Genomic DNA, 23918 nt, shown 5'->3' with positions numbered 1-23918 from the left:
CCTGCTTTATAGGTTGCACTATCCACCTGCAATGGCTGGGCCCTGGCAGTACTGCAGTTTCTCCCAGGAACCATTACTTGATATTCAACATCAGAATACGAGCAAACTACCCACACCCCTCTTTACATTGCCTGGCTACATCCACATGCCCCCAGTGTGAAGTCATGGATATTCATGATATACAAGTATTTGTTGAATAGAGAATTTGGCTGTATAAAGTCTTTAGAATACAGGGTCTGGCAGTAGTAAGGCCTGCTTGAGTGTGGTTTGTAGGGTAATACTATGGGTGTAATAATTCATAGTTTTAATTTGATCATTTCACCTAAAATGTCATATGGCATGATAGTGTTATGTTACAGAATTATAGGCTTATGACTTAGTAATAAAAGATTTTGTAATAACAGGGGGCATTATTTGTGCTGGACCCTGTAGCTGAATTGTATCACACTGATATTATCACTGGAGTCCTAGGAAAAAATTACAACATCATCTGCAGCTATGTTTATAAAAGTCAAGGTTTAAAGAAAATAGTATGAATTAACCAATACTTCTTGCCTACATGTTTTAAGTTACTAATATTTTATGTGGGTGTTTTCTTTGTTGTTGTCAGGACATGTTAAATATTTTGGATGCATTTCAAAGTTTGTGAATAGAATAAAAGCTATTTTTATTCAGGATATTTAGCCTATAATATGAACCTTTAAAATGGATAACCACAAAAGGCCTCGTGCCCATGAATATAAGAATATCTTTGGTGATATGTGCAATGTAGCAATGTTATGCTCATTAACTCTTAATTATGAAGCTATTTATATTACACAAGTACAGCTCCCACTTAGAATTCAGGTTGAAGGAAAAACTAACTACTCATGAATGTGTAAACTATGTTTCTACAAGATAAGGTTATTTTTTTTTCCTTTTACATATAAGAGACGATTAGCATTTAAACTGGCCATGTTTAATTCAAAATGTTTTTCAGGACCCTTACCACATTTGGGGGAAATGTAATAAAAAGATCATGTAAATAATGAAAGAAAAAAGTTTATCCCACTCACCTGTCTGTTACGTTCATCCATAATCCTCGTAATCTGAATCTTTTTTCTCCCCATAGTCCCCGTTTTTCTTCTCTCTCTCGTCCCTGAAATTATGTATTTTTTCCTTCCTTTTCTTTCTCTTTCCTGTTTCCTCCAAACAAACCTCCTTCTTCAGCACGTGCACCACTCAGTTCCCAAACTCCTGCATCCGTTCCTGCTGAACAGAAAAGAGACACTCAAGACCCCGTCAGCAGCAAGTCAGTATCGTAAGAACTGTCATATTCTAATTTTTAAAAAATAAAACTACATGGCAGTAAGCCAGTCAAATGAATGAAAATAGGTGCTTGTTAAAAGTACATAGTATATCACATGCAGGAGCACATCAAGTGGGATTCGTTTGTTTTGATAATTAGAATAATCTCATAAGTAATTTAACAAGTAATTTAAATGATGAAAACTATGTTTTAAAACCTGACAGTTAAAATGTATCTTTTGCAAAGAGTTTCTTAATATTTTTAAATAAGATTAGGTGACTACTTTCACCTTTCTGTTATGAAAAATTACCTAAATCAGAGAGTTAATGAACCTTTATGTACCTGTGTATGCTAAGTAGGGCAGCTAATTCATTTCTGAAGGGAAAACAATCTCCTGTTTTGACAGCAGAGGTGATAACGTGTCCCTCGTCATGCAAATGGGATGGACTATTATCAAAGTGCTATTTGATATATGTAAATGTCAACTAATTTAAATCTAAGTCTTTTAATCTTATTTTTAAACAGTTACCGCTATGAGAATACTGTAAAAAGAATATGGGATATTTAATCTTACATAACAAGTAGCTATCAGCAGTGAGATCTCTTTTCCTTTTGAAAGCCCTTAAGCTATATTTTCAATACAAGAATCCAAAAATATAATCATTCATTAAAAGAAAAAAGAAAGGTGCAAAAATTAGAGTATTATTCCATTTATAACTACACTTTTTTATAATAAGCCATCAGTCCTCTAAATTTAAATATTTTGAAAAGACACCATATCTCTTTGGGGAGTAAGATACAAAATTATAGAAGTTTGTAATTGTATACTAGATATCTTTAGGTCATGAATTAATAGTAAAGAAATGATCATCAATAAGGTAAGATAAACCCAGAAGATCCCCAGTATTAAAAGTATGTATTTTACTTTGTGTTAAACGTAATGAAAGTGAAATGCCGTGTAGAGTGGAAGTCAACAAGAAAGCATTCCACAGTGGCTTCTTCATTTGCAAGCAACAGCCTCAATTATCCTAACGCATCTCCTGTCAAAGAATGCAACCACTTTACACATCGCTCAGAACTTCCCTGTTTATTTTAGGTGGTGTCTCACAACCAACCTGATAAATTCCCACTTTTGTTATGTAACGCTAAGCCAATGTCCTGGCTACTTAATAGATCAGTTGGCTCCAATTCAAAGTTATTGGAACAGGAATACCGTTGGCTGTCCGCTCTGCTCCTCAGATCAGGAAGGCTGTCACATACTTGGTCTGATCATCACCTCTCTGATTTGTTTAATTTCTAAATTCTCTACCACCTTGAGTAATTTTTTCTACAATTTTAAGTTTTCTGTGATTATCTAATTGCACAAGCTATTTAATATAATTAGTTCTAGTGGATTAGGCACTGCTTAAATACTAAGACCACCTATTTATTCTCTTTTGCCCCAAACCTTTCGATTAAACTGCAGCTCACTCTTGCCTCTGAGAATACAAGTATTAAGTAACATCATGACCACAGAGTGCTCATCAGAAACTGTTTATTACTCCAGCAGTAATTCTAAATGTTGGAAGTAGTTCAGAAGTGTTAGAGTTCTATAAATAACACACATTGGACAAGTACACATGAAAAAAATTAGCTACCCTAAGACATACTGAACCACATTAAAATATGAAAGGTCCACAAAGCACAATTGCATCACATATTCACTGTTGGCACTGTATTTATCTATGTTTAGAAATAGTCTCAAACATCACTCCACTGGGCAACTTCCCTGCGTTTCCTATAGTCTTACCTTAGAAGCAAGCAGCACGTTAGAATGGTATTTCCCATGCATGTGCACGACCCCAAAGAGACAAGCAGGCTTCCTCTATCACAGGAAAGCCAACAGAAAAGCCAACCCATGAATCCACAGCAAATGCAAATGGGACAATTTCCTTTCTTTCATTTAGCTGAGGCCGGTGGCACTATCGGCTTACAGGACTATGCCTGCCTAAGCGCTTATTCACGCTAAGGTGGAAGGTCAGGGTGAACAGATTAGCGTGTGGTGACAAGGCGGGCAAGACTTCTACTGATCCTGATTTCAAAACACAAATAACCAGACAAGTAGAGAAACATCCCTGGAGAAGAAGCCTCCTCAGAAAGACAGGGAGAGTTCCTGATGAACCAAACTTAGAAGAGTTCCTCCATATCACGACCCCACATTTCACAATTGTGAAATGAGACATTTTTTAAAAAGAGCAGAGCAAGGATTTTTTTTTTTAATTATCAAAACACGGTGGGAAATATTTTGCTGGAAAAAACTTACTGTGTAGATGTGTATGTATGTGTGTGTGTATATATATAAATAAAATAGTTGATAAAAATGCCACTGAATATAATTTCCTTTTTGAAATATGCAAGGTAATGTATAGAGAACCAAGTATAAATTTTAATAAAATTAAAATATTTCCTTGCTTCTGCAAAGATGAATATTTCTTCAAGTGTTGCCTTTTGAATATTCCTACAGTGCAAAGTTTTATATTACTAAGTATATATGCAGAATAATGTGTAGTGATGATGTGGCTGCTACCGTGAAGTAAAAGGTGTCATGGAACATATGGCTTCGAACATTGGATTATGAGTCACCACACTGCAAGGCTGTCAGTAAAAATTCAAAGAGTTAGGAAGGTCAGCAACAGTTATGTAGTTGTTTTCTTAGCATAACTATTTCTCAAACCTGATTTTTATGCACAAATTATATTGTAAAGTTGGTTTCAAGCATTAATTTGTAAGAAGCCTAGGAGAGGCTGAAAAATAGATTATATAACTTTGGTAATCTGTAAAATTGTTTTATGTATATGAAGAAATGATTATAATACCTAAACTACATGTAGTAGAATTTCAAATGCTGAAAACTTTCATTATGTACAATCAACCATAAGCTTAAAATAATTCTAGCAGGCTTGCCGCTACTTCTTTCCACATGAAAGAAGCATTCTTGGAAAATGACAGAGTTCCGTAGAAACAATCAGTAATTAAAAAAAAATAGAAAGACAAAGAAATGCTCTACCACAGTTACACTCTCTAGAGTTCCAGTCATCTGCATTGTTTTTTTTTGCCAACCTAAGTATAAGAAAAATAAAATCAGGCTGCTTACTAAAAAGGGGAACTTCACTATGGCAGGCTTCTGTTCACTTTGAGTTTGGCACAAGCAGACAGATGAAGGCAAAGTGGCGTGAGACCCAAGTAGAGAAGAATTTCTTGTGAACAGATGCTAAAGATCCTTCTCCCACTGGCTCTCATTTATAAATAAGTTCCCTCGAGTGATACACACCTCCTCCCTCTCTGCCTTCCCTTCCCTCCCTTTCTCTTTCTTGCTCCCATCCTCCCTCCTTCCTTCCCTCCCTCCATCTCTCCCTCCCTCCTACAAATCCCTCCCAGTAACACAGAAGAGTCTTGACAGAATGGCAGGAAACACGCACAGACTGGTCAGGGAAGGATATGATGTCAGCAACCACGAACAATAAAAGGTGTAAAGGTGCTTCCTTCCCTAAACTGTTCCAGAAGTGTAAAATGGGAACCAAAACTCTTCACTTCCTTCTCCGAGCAGAACTGTCTGAGTGTACTGGGCTGCACACCCCACACAGAGAGGCCTTTGAGAGGTTCAGATAAGGGACAATGAGTGAAATCCAGACCTGGGGATAACATTTTTAATTTCTATTTTTAAAACACCTGAGAAAAATCCCTGTTAGCTCTAGGTTAGTATTTTTGCCTGACTGCTTTAAGAAATAAAAATTAGAAAACCAACAAGTTCACTTTGGTGCAGACGCTGTATCTCAATTACCATTTATCATGCCTCAGAAAAATCGAAACAGTTAATGTGGCCACATAAACTTAATTTACCCTTCAAGGCAAATGAACAATTATATACAGGCAAAGAGCCAAATGGATACGTTATATTTTTGGTAAAAATAGAAACACAAAAATTGTCCAGAAAATCAATGTTGGTAAAATTAAGTGATTACCTCCTTGTCCCCATAGTTAATAAAAGGACATATACTGGGTGGGTGGAAGAGGTTCCTATGGTATTGAAGCCTACAAAATTCTTTTTTAAAAAACAGACTAAGAACCAAAGTAACTAACATATACTTTCAGTATATAGTGAAACTATTTTAATCGCATCACTATTAGGTTCTTTCTAACATGGAAATGGCAGTGTACCATAAGGTTTCTGTAGGAAGAAAACCACATATCAAGGGATCTGAGTCATCTTCAGATTTCAATCATCTTCCCACAACACTTTGATTTAGAAATTAAACATAACCTTCAGTTATGTGTTTTGATCTTGGAGTGAAACTTCCATGCCACATTAAAAGATGTGGGAAGAAATTAATTCTCTCCTGCTAAACTTATCAGTGCAAAGCATGTATTTTGCTATAATAAGCACAATGCAGTCACTTAAATAAACACAGCTTATGAAAAATGATAGAACATTAAAATATGTGATGTCAATTTGCAGAGAAAGAACTCTGGTTTTCTTTTCTACATATTGGCAAATAACTTTTCCATTGACTCACGTAATGTTTTGTGAGAACCCAAGGCTGAAAATCAAACATACTGTATCACAAAAGAAATTATAGTGTTAAGTAAATACAAGCTGGATACTTAGCAAGGGACAAAAATGATCATAAGCCCAGTTGCTGCAAGCCTGGCATTACTGATTCAAACAATTAAATGAATCATTATTACGTTAAGTGCAAAACATTGCTCATTATGGTGCATCTAGACACATTTAACTTTCTATTTTATGTTTAAAAGATGTGAGACATCTAATTATATTTTGGTTAAAAGTAAAAAGTAGAACTTTTACTTTTTTTTTCCTTAGAGGTATTCTGACCTTCGAAAGATATAATAATTCTACTTCTTCTTGTTACTTGACTACATGATGTCTTATGAGTTGGGGGATAATTCCTTGGTCCTGAAAGTTACTCCATCTCTCTCTCTGAGCTTACCATGCATTATACAGAATGTCATATTACCAGGGCTATGAATGCAAGCTGAGTTCATTTTAAAGACACACAGCCAAGACTCATTGTCTTAAGGGTGATAAAAGAGCAGCCATTCTTTCTTGCTGGATAAATACCATCATTCCAAACAGTTACTTTCTTTTTCTATTCCAATTTAGATAGAAATTGATGAATTTTGAGTCATTGGCAAGTTTCAGTAACATAATATCACACATACAAATAACAAATAATGTTGACAATCTTTCCTATCACCTGCCAAACTCCTTCCTACCACAGGGCCTTTGCATATGCAATTCCCTCTGCCTGGGATACTCCTCCTTCCCCTCGGTGCCTCCATAACTCCTGCCCTTCCTTTCTATTTCCCCTCCTCCGGAAGCACTCCACATTCTCCCGATCACATCAAATTCCCATGAAAGGATTCACAGCACCCTTGCTCCTCCTCTGTAGCGCTCGTCACACTGGGAACTGCATGTTTGCCTGTCTTCCTCACAATCTGTGGGCCAGGTGTGCATACAGTAGGATTCTCCTATTAGCAGCGTACTATTAGTTAATTAATGAATTAAAGATTTTTATTTCAAGTGAGTATTTTCTGCAGTTAGTATTTTTAATGGCTACTACTTAAGAACATTTTCATATTTTTGTTTACACAAAAGCAGACTGATAATTGATAACCGGATCACTAATCCTCTGTATATTTATATAGCATCTTATATATGGAATAAGAAGTGAAAGCGGAATGGATTTTAAAGTCAGGAAGCTCAGGGTTTGGGAACTCTGGCTTGGCACTTAGAAGCTGAGTGACTACAGAGTTAAGAGTTACTCTCTCGGAACGCTGTTTCCTTGCCCTGCAAAGAGTTGGGAACACACCTCTCATTGGCAGCATGGCCGTGGTCGCTAAGTCTGGCGCTACAGGTGAAGTGCTGGGTACACAGCAGTGCGGGGGACCTAGCCTACTAGTTGTCAGACTGCTTCCGTGTTGAGATATAAATTCAGTCCCACACACGGTGAGACTCTCAAGTGAATCAGAGTCCGTACCTAAAGCACAGAGACTTTTCTCTGCAGAGCTAACGATGAAAAACGTCTAACAGGTAATGCTTCATTTATCCTTTAACAATAACCATTCTATGAAGAAAAAATTTAGAAGGTTACAAAAATTAAGAAGTTTCTCTGAAGTATCAGTCATGGAAGAGCTTCAGGCTGCAAAAGTAGAAATAACTAGGGAAATATATCAATTTTCCCAATGACCACGGCTGCTGAAAACTCTACATTAATGCTTCTAGTCCTACTTTAATATCATTCCCCAAGGACAAAAGGAGATGAAATGTATGTCAGAAATATAATAAGGCTAAAAAGGAGCTCGTTTTGAAAACCCCTGCAATTAATTTAATAAGTGGGCCTAACCTTCCATTAACACTGGCATAAATGATTTTATTTACACAGTTTTAGAATCCAGGAGGCACATATCTTTAAGCAACTGTACTGCATCGTAAACAATTCAATAAGCAGGAGGGAGGCATAGCTTCCCTGCCATGGCTTTCCATGGTATATTTTGTCTTGGGCATTTTTTTTCACACTGCAGCTTAAACAGCATTATCCAATCCTCATTCCGAAATAAACTCCAAATGGTCTAAATATGACAAGAGCCTTGTGCTATTCAACCACACCACACTTTTTAGTCTTCCCACATCATATTAAGTAATTAATTCAGGGTTTTATCATGCCTTTGATTTCCTAATTTTTCACGATAGGGCAGTTACCATGTTTTCTTTCAACGGCCCCTTAGTGATGTGCCGGGGCTTACCACACAGGTAAATTCTACACTGTCCTCTTCACCAAGCAAGAGCTAGTACTTAGCAGCCCAGAATGTATTCTGTTCCCCAGCTGGAGCTCCTCAGTAAGCACATGCAGCTGGATTTTTTGTTGCAGTTATTGAGCAAAACAAGTTAAGCACTGCACAACACCAATATCAGTGACACAGAATTGTCAGACTTCAAAGCAAGCCAGGCTTTAAGTGGGTGATGTTGCTATCGTACATTTTCCTCTTATTATGACCAAAATCTGAATTCCCAGGCATCTCTTGATCCATCAGAAAAAGATCTTATATTCATTATTTTCTTAATCTTTCTTTAATATACCATATTTCATTATCAAAATGGAAATACTCTACCAATTTTTTTCTCACATGTCTGCATGTATTGGACACCACTTTCAGCCTTACTAGTACATTTGTGCGTGTGCACGCACAGAGAGAACGTTTTCCTGCAAAGCTGCAGCAAATGGGAAAACACAGGTTAGTTTTTCACACTGAATGGACGAAGCACTAAGAGTCCATTGTAGGACACCTGAGTGGTCCCCAGTGTTACCCCCAGTAAATAATCACATTGTGAAGTTTGTGATATGGCTCAAAGGGCATTCTAAGCAAAGGCTTTGTTTTATTCTGTATTCACATATTATGTTAAGTGATTAAAATTATGCACTTAAACTAATTTGTCTTTTATTTACCTTTCCATTTCATTTTACACTTTAAGATGCCCTTGGTACGGGAAGAAGTCCTGTGGTCCTGCCAGTGTCTCTGGGATACATTATGGAGAGTGTGTTTAGCAAGTTATCTGCTACTCACATTGAATGCCATTTATTTTAGTCTCTAGTTAGACTCTAGAAATTTAGAAAGTCTATATAAAAATCCTCCGTGATGGCTAATATACACAATATACAAAATGCCATGATAATATCTCTCAAAATACAGATATTTGATATTGCTATTCTACGTGGCTTAACATAAAACCCAGTGATTCATCAATTTTTCTATTTCTCTTCATCTCTTTTATAGCATCCTAATCAACCTAATTAAGGCTTTGTTCATCTGAAACCTCTGATGGCAATTTGTTTAACTCTATCCCACTGTGGTCTTCTTATAAGGAGAATTAAATCTGATCTTCTGACAGCAATCATGAAATGATCCCAACTGGCCCCAATTAAGCCACATGGCTCATGGGCTTCCATACAGTGAAGTGCCAAGTTCTCCGTTTCATTTACACATCATTCTTTACCTTGGTTTATTTTCTTAAAGCCAATTAAGTATGTGTCTTATCAAGCAGAACTACATGTCCTTGTGTACACGAACTCAAGACACAGCGCATGAAGTGACTTTGCGGTCCCGCTGAAGTGTCATGCAGGCCTCCTGAGGCTGTTCCCCTAGCTGTAGTGCTATTAATGAAGAAAACAAAAAACTTCCTATTTATTTACTCATGCTGAAATTGACCCACATGTATCTTCTCAAAGTAATACACATGTTTAAACAGTTCCGGCGAACATAAACCAATAATGACTTTAATTTGATGTATTTACCACGATCTGTTATATAGTATCAGCATTTAGTTGAGTTTAATATCCCGTTTTTTTAAACATTTGAAATGATCTATTTACGACCCTCTAAAAGAGCAGTACCAAAGTAAGACTTCTGAAGTTAACCTTTCTTACCTTGAATTTCTGCTCTAATTTTTTCATATATGCTCAATTGTAAGTTCTGTAATGACGTTCCCAGGCCTTCCTCTGAGCACAGGTAGCCTCAGGATTTAGAGCTCATTGATTGTGAGCCACTCCAGGGAAATGGCTGATTAAAAACAGCCTCACGAGGAGGAGTGGCTCTCCTGTTCACATCCGGCTCATCTTATTTTAAACTCTAATACCTGTATGAAAATATGACCCCAGCTTTAGCTTTGGAGTACCGCCGTTTACAGAGCCTTTTACCTTAGATGCCAAGGTAGAAACAGCTACATCAAATCCCAATATGACTTCTGTTTGACACAGTTTCTGAAGGCCTTAGTCAATTACCCTGACTACTTTCCTGTGAATCGAAAAAAATACACTGTATTTTTTCATATCTATTCCAATTCTGACTATCACTGATCATCTGTTGGTATCCGATGCTGGCTATCTATCACAGCTCCTAGAGCAGATGGGTTATAACATATCTGTTCATCCTAATCATGCATTAAACACTGACATTAGGATAGAGAACTTGAATGGATGCTATGCATCTTATGGGACATTAACCCTGATGGAACATATAATTCTTCTTATCACTTGACCAACAGATGTAATCGCAAAGAAAAAATACAATGGAATCTTTAACATGATGATGTTTGGCAACACCTAGAAAAAACAATATGTGCATTTTCTTCACGAGCGATAAATACATACTCAATCATCTCAATAAGTAACTGTTCTCAACAGAGGGAAATTAAAAATACTTACTGTAAAGGGCTGATGATTTAGAAAACATATACCAACCTCACAACTGACTGACTTTTTAAGAAATGTAGAATAAATGCACTAAAATTTTAGTAAGGTAAAACAGATGCTGGGGTGTTATATTATGAAATATTTCTCACTGTATTATAGTAATCTCCAATAAGATTTGATGTTAATTTTAGAGCATGCTTCTGCTAAAAAGGGCAAACCCTGCAACAGATTTAGTACAAAGAAGCTGAAAATATCCTGTGGAAAAAAAAAATCTGTAGTGAAATCAGCCAGCCCAGATCCTGCCATTACTCAGCACTGCAGTGACGTGCGGATGTTTGTAGTGGTTTGAGGAACCAGCAGGGGTGGAAACTCTACACACTCGACTCCAACATGATTGCAATTGAACCTCATCAAAGTAAGAGCTCATAATTTGTCACAGAAAACAGCCAATTAACATATGTTAGAAAAAGGCTTCATAAAGATAATATATGATTAAAGACCCAGTGCAGCTGTTGGAAATCAAAACTATGCATTTGAAAAAGAAATCTTAGTCTGAGCTTCCGTATGGTTAAACTGATAATGGCTACTATGATTTTTTTTTAAGTAGAAAAATATAATTACAGTGCTTCTCATAAGTTTGGGGTTATGGCAAAGGAGAACTGGGTACTTGTGGCACTATTTACTATGCCTTACTTAGTTCTATAAATAGTTGAAGCCCTTGCCAAAACTCTGTAGTTACTTTGTTATAGTGCTATTTTAAAACACAGACCTTCATTGTGAGCTAAATGGCCTTCAGGATGCACTTTGTAGTTATAGCATTCCTCTCAAAACTATATCCTCCCTTTATCTGTGCATAACTCCAGAACAAGAGGACTCTACATGCCTGCCCCGGTCACTGTAACACACTCCAGGGCTGTGTACCACAGGGTTTTAATACTTCGGAACTTTTGTCAGGGTTGGTGGTCGGGAAGGGTGCGAGTTAAATGTCAGAAATGAGACTAAGGTGCATCATGTATGCAGTGCAGGTCCTGCCTTTGGAACTGATGAACTACATGTAGCTTTATTACTTGGTCCATCTGCATCGCAGGCTTTAAACTAAACTTCAGCTTGGACCACGTAGGCCAGCAAATCCTGGCTAAATTGACTTCACTGGAGACCATGGGCCAAAATCATGATTTTTAATATTACAGCTAACAATGAAAAAGTTTGATCATTAGTCACAGAGACATAAAAATGTCAAATGTGACGGTAGGTGCCAGGGACAGCACTGTGAACAAAACAAAGGTCTTCGCGAAACACACTTTAAAGAGGCAATAAACAAGCACATTGATATGAGGACTTCAGAGGAGCGCTATAAAACAAACACGACAATAGAACAGGTTCAGGGGTAACTGAACAGGCAAGGCAGAGGTGGCCAGTGCTGTCAGAGAAGGTTATTTGAGAAGATGACATGTGAGGTGAGATCTGAACCCCAGATGGAACCAGGCAGTACGGGGAGGGTGAATGCTCCAGCACTCAGTCCCTGGTGGTACAAGTTTGGCTAATTCATAATTTCCTAAACTTAAGGTTCCTCTTCTATAGAGTGGGGATAATAACACACATATTCTACGATGAGGTTGTGAAGCTCAAATAAAAAAAACCAAGCCACATTCATTTGTGAAAATTCACTGTGTAAACCTGTTTTCTTTACTTCAGTATTACATAATTTTATAAAAATTACAAATACTTTAAAGCTACAAGGGTATAATATAATGAGAATATAATAATCAAAGGTTTATAAGTTGATATTAATTGAATACAAAGGTGTGTCTTCCCTGAAAATGTGGATTATTTTATTAAAGCAATTCCTACTAGTTGGAAGAAGTTCATTTTGCAATGCTGAATATAAACAGAACCATAAATAATCTGGCAAATGCAGTGCAAATTTTCTGCAAATGTGAAATATAGAATAATATTTTTAAAATTGTACTTTTTAGCTCTTACAAACAAATAATTTTACAATATTACTAATGTAACTGAGTCACTGGGTTAAGTTGATTTATTTCCTCTCTCATAGGGCCCAACTCCCAAGCAATCAGCACAGTTTGATTAAGATCCCTGCAATATTTGAAACTCCCAATGTCTCGCTGTATGGGAAATAGTCACATATCTTTGGACATACCCATCTAATGAGAGTAAGCTATCTAGCCTCAAGCCAAATAGATTAATTTCCAACTTAGAATGAAGAGACAATTGAATCATCAAGTATTTTTTAAATTAAACCATTTTTAAGAGAATGCAAAATTTAAGAATTATGAATATTTATGTAGAAAATTAGAGTACAGGACAATACATACTTTAATTTGAAAAGTTGTAAAATGGAAATGTCCAAAGAAAAACCATAGTATTTTAAGTAAGGGAAGGGGGTCAAAATTTCCTATGCAAAATAACATTAGTTAAGAAATAATGGGTATGCATTTTCAAATCTCCCTCTCCTGTCATTTTTTGGGGGGAGTGGTATAAACTTGGCCCTTTAGTCCATCATTTCTTTTTATTTAGTATTTGGTGAACATAACTTGTCAGGTTTAAAATAGAGTAAGCTGTATAATTTACAAAACCTAAATTAACACTAATCTACTTTCATTAGCAATTGATGAAATGCCCTGAAAAAGAATCATAAATTAGAAAGGTTTTTTTAAAAATCAAACCTCTCTCCATTCTGAAATGAATCATGGTACAGATATTTATTCTAATAAAAAATCAGCATAGTGTTTGATTTTACTCTCAATGCTGACCAATAGTTCACATTGTATACTCACCTCCATCCCTCCCTATCTTATAAATGACCTTCGGAGGACTCTTCCTTCCTCCTCCAACACCTAGTCATAACTGCATACAAAGCAGGCATAGAAATACAAGTTTCTTCTATTTGTATTATTTCCAACTCCATTTTTTCATTTCAGCACCTCTCTTTATCTGCTCTTCCACATGTTTAGAACTGAGGGGATATGGAAAGTGAAACTGTCGCAGAGCTGGGACTGGAGGTGTTTTCAGACGAACAGAATGTTTCCTCCACTGGATCCAGGCAGGGCGGCACAAGGCTGAAGGCTGGAGGAAGGCTCCTCATCTGAGCGTGTCTACACATTCTGTGCCAGGCTATTTGCAAGGATAGAATTTTACATGGAGAGTAATGCAGCCCGTCCCCTGTAAGGAAGGTCATGCTATGATGGAACAGAAATTACTGAAACAGACAGTTTTTAACCCCAATTCTCTGAAACCTAGTACCCAAAAGAAAGTATCTGTCAGTGGAAGAAGCTCATGACTCTCTTGAGAAATACCAAAGTGGATTCCACAGATCACTAGTTCTTAAGGATGCTAACAAGCTATTCCCCCCACCCCCCCAAAAAAAAAGAAAAGAAAAGAAAAGAAAAAAGAGCAGGTAATCAAAATAATTAGGACAACTTTGGGTTTCTTTGCTGCAGCACTTTTCATAATCTTCAATATGCCGGATGCCAGAATCTGGAGGATATTCAAATTTATCTGGGGTATCCTTTAACAAATGGTAGCTTTAAAGAAAGGAAAAAGCTTCTTCCCTCTGACTGCTGACTGCTGAATATACGGCACTGTCGAAATGCCCCTAATCAACACTTCAGCTCAGTGCCTGGTTCAAGGAAAATATAATAGTACTGTTGAATAATTGATCCAATAACAAAAAAGTATTCTTTTAGTTTTAAAAAGAAACACAAACATGATATCAGGTGCAGAAAATTGCTGCTGTTTTGAAGTAAAAATATTAATAAAATATTTAGCATTTTTGTATAATTTGTTTCCAGAGCCCATGGCACCAAGGAGTGGTGGAGTGCAGTGGAAAGGAGGCTCTGTTTGGAGTCAGGCTCTCGGTCGGACTCTGCCACCCGTGGGCTGCGCGTCCCTGAGCCAGTCAACTCCTCTGAGTCTCATTTTCCTCAGACGTGGAGGGAGCGGGCTCCAACTTCTAAAGGGCCCTCTCAAGTTGCTAAGTGATTTAAATTCAATAAAGGTGTAAGACAAAATGAGGTTAAAATGCTTCTCCAAAGGATATAGCCCTAGAAAAACAATAAGCTGACAGAGATGTTTCAAAGCCTAGAAAAATGTAATTGTTTTTTTTTTCCATATTTTTTTGCATTGAAGAATTGGTTTTCTTCATCTTCAAACAATACAAGCAATTAAGACCAAGGTTACATTATGACCTTTGGACCACTAATCATATGTAGAATTTTAATGAATAATAGCTACAAATTATAAAATACTGTGGCACTAAAAGGTTTACACATATTAACTCTAATCCTCATAACAGCCTATGAGGAAGGCACTACCATCATTTCCATTTTTCAGAAAAGAATGAGGACAGAGAGGTTAAGTTACTTGCCCAGGGTCACACAGCTCATATGAGAGCTATAATTTAAATCTCTATTATAAGTCCAGTCCCAGACTCGTACTTAAACAATATACTCTCTACTTCTCCATCCTCCAAGGTAATACTGAAAAGAGGACTTTAAAATTAAAATCCTATTCAGAGAATGTGATATCCAGAGGGACTTAGTGGAGTCTAAGAAGGACTTTTAAAGTTTGTGTTCTTTAATTCATCTAACATTCTCTTATTCTTGATGGCAAAAAGGAGTTTACTTCGTTGTGCTAGTAAAGGAATACAACAAAACTTGAGTTAGATATCAGTCATTGGAATATCAGAATTTACTGGCTGATCGGCACCAGCGGTCTGCCCTCCAGATTTCTACAAATGAACGTGGTTGCTGGTAAGGAAAACCAGGTGAATGTATATGAGTCAGCACATATTCATTATGACTTCTGGGAAAACCCATCAAAACAGGTGTCTTCCTGAGGATGGGTCAGAAGAGTCAATTTCATTTTTGATAAAGCTGAGAATTACACAGATAATTACAGATATCTTGTCTCCAGGCTTGAGGCAGTTATCTGGCTCTTGTTCAAAGTACCTTGGTTGGTTTCTAACCCTGACCTCAGCAACCGTGGTATTACCCGGGTCATTATCTCCCCCACCCCTTTCTGTTCCTCCTCTTGTTCCTCTTTCTCTTTATGTTCTCTCTCTTCCTTCTCCTTCATCTCCTCTAATTATGTTCTACTCATTATTTTTCTATATGCAGTAGAGTTTCCACTTCAGAATTTTATACATTTACCTACTTCTTTAGAATTCTCTGTGTTTGAGACCTCTGGGTATAATTGTGCAATTTGAGCTCTTTAAATATATTGTTTTAGAAGTAATTTTATGGCCATCAGCTTTATAAGACACACACCTAATAAAATATACTAATTATATAAAAATAGTTGACATAATTGGCAATATAATTATTGAAGAAAAAACATGTACTTTGGTGTATTATAGATGTCCACACCAGTTTTCTCACAAAGTGTGGTACAACCTCACTCTAACAGAACCTAAAGTGTGAGGAAGTAATACTTTGTATATTTTAAGCTTATATCAGACTTTTCTCCTACGTTCATAGGCAGAAGACAGCGGTACAGACATAGGTACATATACTCTCACTTACGTATTTATATATGTTATTAACCAGTTGATGAGTACACAGTGGGTCAGAGCCACTCAAAAACTCCACGATCAACAATGAACATGACATCCAAGCCTGAATTCAATCTGAGAGGCTGGACCATTCACTGTGCAAACTGAAAGCTCAAAATGGCTGCTTCTACAGCCCATGCACTTTAAGAGACTTTGGCAAACAGGAAATCTCTAAAATTTCTAATTCAGTAAAAAAGGACTTGTTGAAAAATACTGCCTTTCACAGCAAAGAAACGCCTGGAATCATTCTTATAACAGTGTCACTCATGCCTGCCGGTGGGTCCAGAAATTAAAGTGTTCTGAGAAGTGCAGGGGGTGAGATTTCTTTCAGATGCTAGAAAAATGGACATTATCATCAACTAATACCTAGTCAACACGCCTAGTCATTATTTAGCTACATTCCTAAGATTCTAAAATTCAAAATTACCTTAAAATATCCATCTTTTATATTCTACGAACTGGAAAACAATGACTGTAGCACAGTCACTATTAAGATCTTTTGAAAATAATTGGTTAAGATGAATATTTAATAAATGTCTCTCTAAACTGATTATGGAGAATTTCAGAATGAACTTAGAAATTCCACTTGCCTCAACCTGGGTCTTTATGAGATCCATTAAAATTTTTATCTAAATTTTGTCATGAGACAAAAAAGTAAAACTTTTTTGGAAATATGTACCTGTATTTCCACTCACCAAGGTAAGGGCAGAAGTGCCTGATATTAATACTGGCAGGGGCCATGCAAGCTCATATCATTTTTCCCTCCTTCAGATAATACCATGCTCAAATTATTTCACAAAGATTCCACCTCTCCTATTTTTAAGACCTTCCGGAAAAGGAGCAACATAACCTTCCTCAGTAACCTCACTCAGGAAATTCTTACTTATAGCTAATCCCTCACAGAATACTTTATGTCCAGTGCTCTTGCTCTCGCCTTTGTCCAGAGAACAACATTTGGTGATCATGGCCTCATTTCATACACTTGAAGATTGAGTATTGAATTATACCTATTTTTGTTATCCTTTACTTGCTTTACTTTCTATTTTTTCCTCATCTTTGAGGTTCTTCATTTCAAGTCATATCAGCTGTTAGCTCTGGAGTCCCCCAAAATACACCATACTCAAAAGAGGCTCTTTTGTCTATTCATATCAAATATATACTTTTAATTATCCACACATTGCACAAAAATTTTTAAATGTTTATCTTCTCATTTGTTTCAATTTTGCATTTTTCCCTTGTCAGGTTTGTTTCTAGCCAAGTCTTCTATGCTTTGTATTTAAAGCTTTTGTTTCTCCTTCGCTTCATGATTTCTGACCACCTCTCTAGTTTACCAAGGTCACGGTCATGCTAAGTTCTGATCCTATCTTTCAAGAGCCAGACTTTGCACACTTTCTTTACACAAGACTCATCGGCATTTTAAAATTTAAAGGATGAATTATTCATTTCACTATCCCTTTAGCAACCATTCAAATCTGTGTGGTTTAGAGAATATTTTCCCAACTTATGGATGAGGATATCTTACAAAACAAAACCTGAAGCCTTGAAAAGTTGAGATTATTCTTTCTTCTTCACACTCTAATGAAAGGTTTAAGTATTCTCATAAGACCAGTTTTTATGATGCCGTGTTGGTTCACACTCACACCCAGGGTGTTTCAGGATGTATAACCAATGTATTAACATACAACAAATCATTGTGATTTTTCCTGTGTATATTTAGGAGTGCACGGAAGAGAGTTACTAACTGCAGTTCCCTGCATACCCTTCATTTTCCTATAAAAATGTTGTTACTGATAGTCGCTTTCCAGTCTTTACTCAAAAGTTCTAGTGATAGCAGTAACATTAAATGAACATGTCCCAGAAATATTATTTCTATTATTTCAATTGGATCTTATACCTGGATAAATTTGTGCTATCATGATCACACTTCATATTATAGTTCTGTTCAGAAAAAAAATCAAGGCACAGAAAACTATGGAACTTGCCCAACTTTACATGGCAAAGTTTGAGATAAGGGCATTTACTCCATATTTCAAACTCTCATTCCTCTGCTATACATACTGCCACATGTGTTAGGAGGCCTTACAATAGTCTAAGGAAATATTTCATCTTCATCATCTAGTTTTTAAATATATGTCAAAGTGCTAAATCAACTGGCGGTGAAATATATCAAATTCAATACATCCATGATCTGAGCTTTTATGTAAAAATAAACCTGAAAGTTTGATTTTTCACTAGAAAAGGATGTTTTATGTTGTTTGTTTGGCTTCTCCACTTCATCCTTTGAAAATTGGCTTAAATGGTGCTATTTAGAGCTTAAAAATAATACACCAAAAATACTAAGTAACTTTCTTCTCTGATTTAAATTTTATCTCAATGTACTTCTGTTTACAGTTATTTCAAAAACAACTCTTTTCCAATGGTTAAGATTTTAAATAGTATTATAGGCTGCATCAGCCATTTACCTGTAATTTATAACTAGGGATAAGATGCCTCTAATTTTTTCCACTTGCTCTATGCCTTAGTATGGTAAACATAACAAAGAATTCTTATTATACAGAACGGCTTGACAATGAATTAAAAATAGGTGTTGCCAAAGGTTAAATTTACAGGTGAATTGATGAGAAATGCAGTATGCTCTAATTTACTGAACACGTCTTACCTAATAAATTTCTATGTCCTTCTTTCTCAAATGATTCTTAAGGGTTCTATATGGAAATAATTTACCTTATGCACTTATAATGACCCATTAACCGAAAGCAGCTAATACTCTGCTTATACATACATACATGTGATTTGCAAAAATGTTAATGACCAGTGAACAGTGAATTTGCTTTAATTCCAGAAATTAACTACTTTGGACTGCTTGTAAACGTTTAAACTAAAGTGTACATTACAAATGATGAACAGGGACCGGAAATGTCATATCTCCAGTGTCAATGGCTCCTATAAATGCTGTTGTTAACAGCTGGTTCAAATTGCAAAATTCCCCAGAACTGTTCAGGAAGAAATAGTTTTTTAAAATGGATCCATATTATTGGAAAAATGCTCTTCCTTTATAGTTGTTGTTCATTTCCTGTATTGCAATATGATGCAAAAGCAACTCTAAGAAATTATGACCTGCTTAGAGGTTTTTTACTAAGCCCAAACTCCATTATATGAAATGTCCTTCTTAAAGGCCTTTCAGTACATATGTTACTAAATATGAGATTACAATGGCAGTAGAATGTTTTTAAAAGATTATAACTTTACTATTTATCGTGATTTTTTCTGTTTGTTTACCTGAATTTTCTATGCACCTGAGTTCCCTTGTCATGTGACAAACTCAGCTAATATAGGAAATAAGCAATGATGTGTTTGAATCTTTTACTGTTAAATCTAAGAAGTTGTGATAAAATTCATGTTTTCTCTTATGTAACCTAAATAAATCCTAAATGGTAATAACAATTACAGAACTGAAGGTTTATAAAACATAAAACAATTTTCTTCAACAATGCACTTTCAACCTACATCTTCTCTCTATATGCTTTCTGCTTTTTAGAACTTTCGTTCTGAGCAGTAGAATGAAATTTGACCACAGATTTATGCCTGCAATAAAAATAAAATCGACTTCAACCCTTTAGGAAAGTGTCACCGAATATACAGCAGTCTCCCATGATGACAGAAAAATGCTAGCCACAATGCGTTGGAGTGAACTGTCATTTGAGAGAGCAAAGGGAAAAGGAAAATCATTAAGGGAAGATTTAAAAATATTTTTGTTAGGAAAAAAGAAAATTAAGTGGTAAAGTTACAAGGAGAACTTAACATGGTAGAAATATCATTCAAATAGTTTATCCTTGCAAGGGGATTACCTGTAATGCTGTCAAGGTCACTGCCAAGTTGTATTAATGGCCACGTTCAGTACATGTCAGTCACATGAGTTAGAGCTGCCTTCTTCTTCTTTTTCTACTGCATAATGACCTACCTCTTAATGCACACTGACAAATTGAGGTGAGTGAATATGTTTTTCCAAAATATAGATGGAAGAGTTCCATTCCACCACTCTTCTATTTTAATTGTACCAAACATGTGGAATGTTAAGTCTGGCAGGAAAGAGGTTTTAAATATTCTTTTCTGAAAATTGAACCATTTTTGAAAATGGCACTTTGAATCTTAAAGGGAATTAGTTGTGGCTGCACTGTGAATTTTCTTTCAAGTGCACATTACTTGCATTGCTGCAAAAGCACAAAATATTTTTTAAATGTAGGAATAACATTTTTTAAATCTAGAAAATGTCATTGGGACACAGAGTTAGTCACAGAATGATTTAGCAATCAATAGTTGAGCTCTATTGCATATTTGTAATTTTCATGTATCAATATTATTCATAATTTACAGAAGAAATGTGAGAGTTTAGGCAATTGGCTTCTGAATATACATCTACTGACTAGAGTGTAGCAGACATATTTATGTACTTGGAGTAAAAACAGATTAGCACATCTCCTTTAAAGGGCTTATACTTAAATAGAATAAATCACACCCTCAACGAATAAATGATATTCTAGTATAAGACTCATTCATAAGAGACATCTCTATTAAAAATTTACCACTTTAGTCCTAGAATACCAATTTAGTCATGGTTTTGAGATTAGCAATATATTAAAAGTATTGGGGGAATTAGCAATTTCAATTCTCAATTTGATGTTAGAACTTGGCATTGATTTCTTTGTTTCCCTTATATACATTATTTCATCAAAACATTACTGAAATGATTGGGAAAGAAAGAAGACATGAAGAAGCACTCCACTGCTTATATATCAGCTGACCTGAACAATATTTAAAAACTATATATAGAAAAAGATAGAAAGAGCTGAGTTCAGTGACAATTCTCCATGCTAACTTCCCCTATTACCTCTTTTCCTTTTTACACTTAGTAACTCATCTATAAAACAATGGAATTAAAAAAAGAGAGAATAATTCCAGGACCTCTAGGTAGAATTTTGACAGGCTGATTAGATGCATAATTAGGAGACTAGATCAGACCCCAATATATAGCTTTCACATTAAACCACTATTTCTATTTTATCTCATTTACAGTCACAGTGTTTGGTAATGACTTGGATCACAAATGCATTACAAAGGAGTTTCTCAAACTGGAAGTGGAATACAAACAACTATTATCTAAATTACAAAATCAGATCCAAATATATTTATACAGTACATGAGTAAAAATTGGCAATGCACTGAGTGCAAATAAATTCCATTCTGCAAACTTCCATCAATTATAACTAGTAATTGGTGAGTAACTAAAGTTCATATGTAATATATTAGCTGAGATTCATAATCTTATTATTAACTTTTCCAAAGATGATATAGAATAATTTGCTATTTTAAAAAATTCCCCAAAGGCAAGTAGCAGAAGGAGGTAATGGAGAGACTCTGTGTGATTTAAAAACCTAATAACAATCTGTATTTGATTGTGGCTGAAGACAGTTTAGAAGAAAATAACAAACATACTTGCAGAATGTGATTGAGTGGGTACGATTCTCTAGTTATGTCCTGTCTCTTACTTGGTAGAACACTGGGAAACCTTCTGTGGACGAAAACCACTTCCTTAAGATAAAATTCATGTTTCACTCATTTACAAGTTTCCACATAGCAATAATAATAGGAAATATGCCATCTGCTTTACATATATTATTTAATTTTATTGTAATTATTTTAGTTATAAAGGAGATAAAATGAGATATATTTTGAAAACTGAAGCAGCGTAACTTCTCACTCCATGCTACCACCTAGTGATTTGCGACTTGGGTAGGCACATAAAAAATGTCAAAATTCATCCCTGCCTCCACTAGCAAATGGGGTACACTAATGTGAAAAAAATAAAGTTCAGAGTTTAGTCAAAAACTGACATATTTAGGAATAAAAATTCTGTTTCCTAATGTCACTGTTCTCTGTGAAAGAGATGGTTAAGAGACTCCTTATGCTAATGAACTGGTGCCTTAGAGTTCTAGGTAGGCCATGTGGGAATAGGTTGTTTTCTCAGATGGATACAAAAATTCTTCCATGTTGTAAAATATCTCTTAAAGGAATATGTTAGGGCCAAGCACTTTAAAGTACAGTGGACCCTTGAACAATGTGGGGGTCAGGGGCACTGACCACTCCCACTCCTTGCATAGACAAAAATGCACACATAGCTTTTGACTCCTCAAAAGCTTATCTCCTAAGAGCCTACTGCTTCCCAGAAAGAAGACTTTACCAACTACATAAATAGTTGATTAACACATATTTTATATATTACATGTACTATATATTATATTCATACAATAAAACAAGCTAGAGAAAAGAAAGTTATTAAAATCATAGGGAAGAGAAAATACATTTACAGTTATTTATTTTTAAAAATCTATGTATAAATGGACCTGTGCAGTTCAAATGTGTGTCGTTCAAGGGTCAACTGTATTTTTAATTTAGTTGTTTATAAGTCAGTTAGTTTGAAAAACAATGTGTTAGTAAATAGACATGCTCCAATTGCCTAAACCTTAAGATTCACATATCTAAGTCCAGCTATACATATTTTAGCTATTTTATTGAATTCTATGGAAAATCACTGTGGTTTACTATACAAGGATTGTGAAACCTGTTTGCTTTTAGAAAAGGACACACAGACATGATAAAATACACTGAAAATGGATGTGATATCTGGCTAGTGCAAAATGTTGTCTAAGGCTTAATTTAAAAATCTGAGCAAAAAGGAGAAAAGACTCACGGGCATGGACAACAGTGTGGTGATTGCTGGGGGGAGGGGGTATAAGGGGACTAAATGGTAATGCCAAAAAAATACAATAAAGATTAAATTTAAAAAATCTGCAATAAAAGTTTGAACAAATTTATCTACTGACTTGTGCCTAAATGTTTTAACTTTATATCAGTGGGATTAATGATTGACTATTAAGTTTCAGTTGTCTCTGATGTTTCAGGAAGATGAATCTGCAAATTACTTCAGGAAATTATCTATTGTTAATCAACATTCCAAAACTCAGAAACCTCCAGAAATTGTTAAATGTGGTATTTCCTAGTTCTATTTTATTTTTTGAATTTTGATAAGGACTTATTTGAGCCAAAGTGACAACATAGTCAGGGGGCAAGATCTCGAATGCTTCCTACCTAGTTCTATTTTAAATTTGTCAATATGAATTGAATCTATTAAAATCCCACAACAATAATTTTTAAAAAACTTAGAAAATATAAAATCGAATATTAAAGTTGCCGTAAATAACTTTAGGTTGTAAGATAATGTAGGAAATTATAAAATCTATTTCTTTAGGCCTTTCCCCCCAAATCTGGAAAAAAACATTTCAAATCAAACTTTTTTGATTTTAAAAGTTAAAAAAGGTAATGATTGCTGATCTCGTGTCATGCGCTGTTTTCTTTACATAAATTAACTCATTTAACCCCCATAACAACATCACCGTTGCATTATTATGTCCATTTTACATAGGAGGGAATGAGGCAGAGAGGACTTTTCTTGCCAAAGGTAAGTGCTGGCTCTGTGGTTGGAATCTACACAATGTGACTTTAGCCTCTGGCCTTTACCTCATGCTAAAATGAACCCAACATTTTAATGAGAAGTGGTGGCTACTTTGGTTTAAGAACACAACTTATCAATGGTAACTGACAAAGTAGATGAGAGAATGGAAGAATTGAGAGTTGGGGCACATCTGAGAAGCCCATTGCTCTTCGGGGCTGCCGGAATGCCCGAGTGCCCTTCAGTTTATCACGAGGCAGCGAGGAAACCTGCAGGCCTCATGTATTCGCTCCGGCTGCGGTG

At 35.7% G+C, this 23918-nt stretch overlaps 1 protein-coding gene across 24 annotated transcripts in view; it reads right to left on the bottom strand.

The window, feature by feature from the left end:
- Positions 1-23918, bottom strand: part of MEF2C (myocyte enhancer factor 2C) — a 161473-nt gene that overhangs the window by 88113 nt on the left and 49442 nt on the right. For 13 of the 24 annotated variants that reach the window (XM_045197815.2, XM_045197816.2, XM_053911968.1 and 10 more), the window contains one exon: positions 1056-1248. In XM_045197815.2, the coding sequence (XP_045053750.1) occupies positions 1056-1109 (54 nt within the window). In that variant the 5' untranslated portion in view covers positions 1110-1248. Of the gene's footprint in view, positions 1-1055; positions 1252-3077; positions 3430-23918 lie in introns of those variants that run through there. The other 11 variants (XM_053911963.1, XM_045197814.2, XM_045197821.2 and 8 more) reach the window with 4 other exon arrangements.

The sequence above is a fragment of the Desmodus rotundus genome, chromosome 1, assembly GCF_022682495.2.
Source record: "Desmodus rotundus isolate HL8 chromosome 1, HLdesRot8A.1, whole genome shotgun sequence".
NCBI lineage: Eukaryota > Metazoa > Chordata > Mammalia > Chiroptera > Phyllostomidae > Desmodus > Desmodus rotundus.
This window is presented reverse-complemented; position numbering and strand designations above follow the sequence as displayed.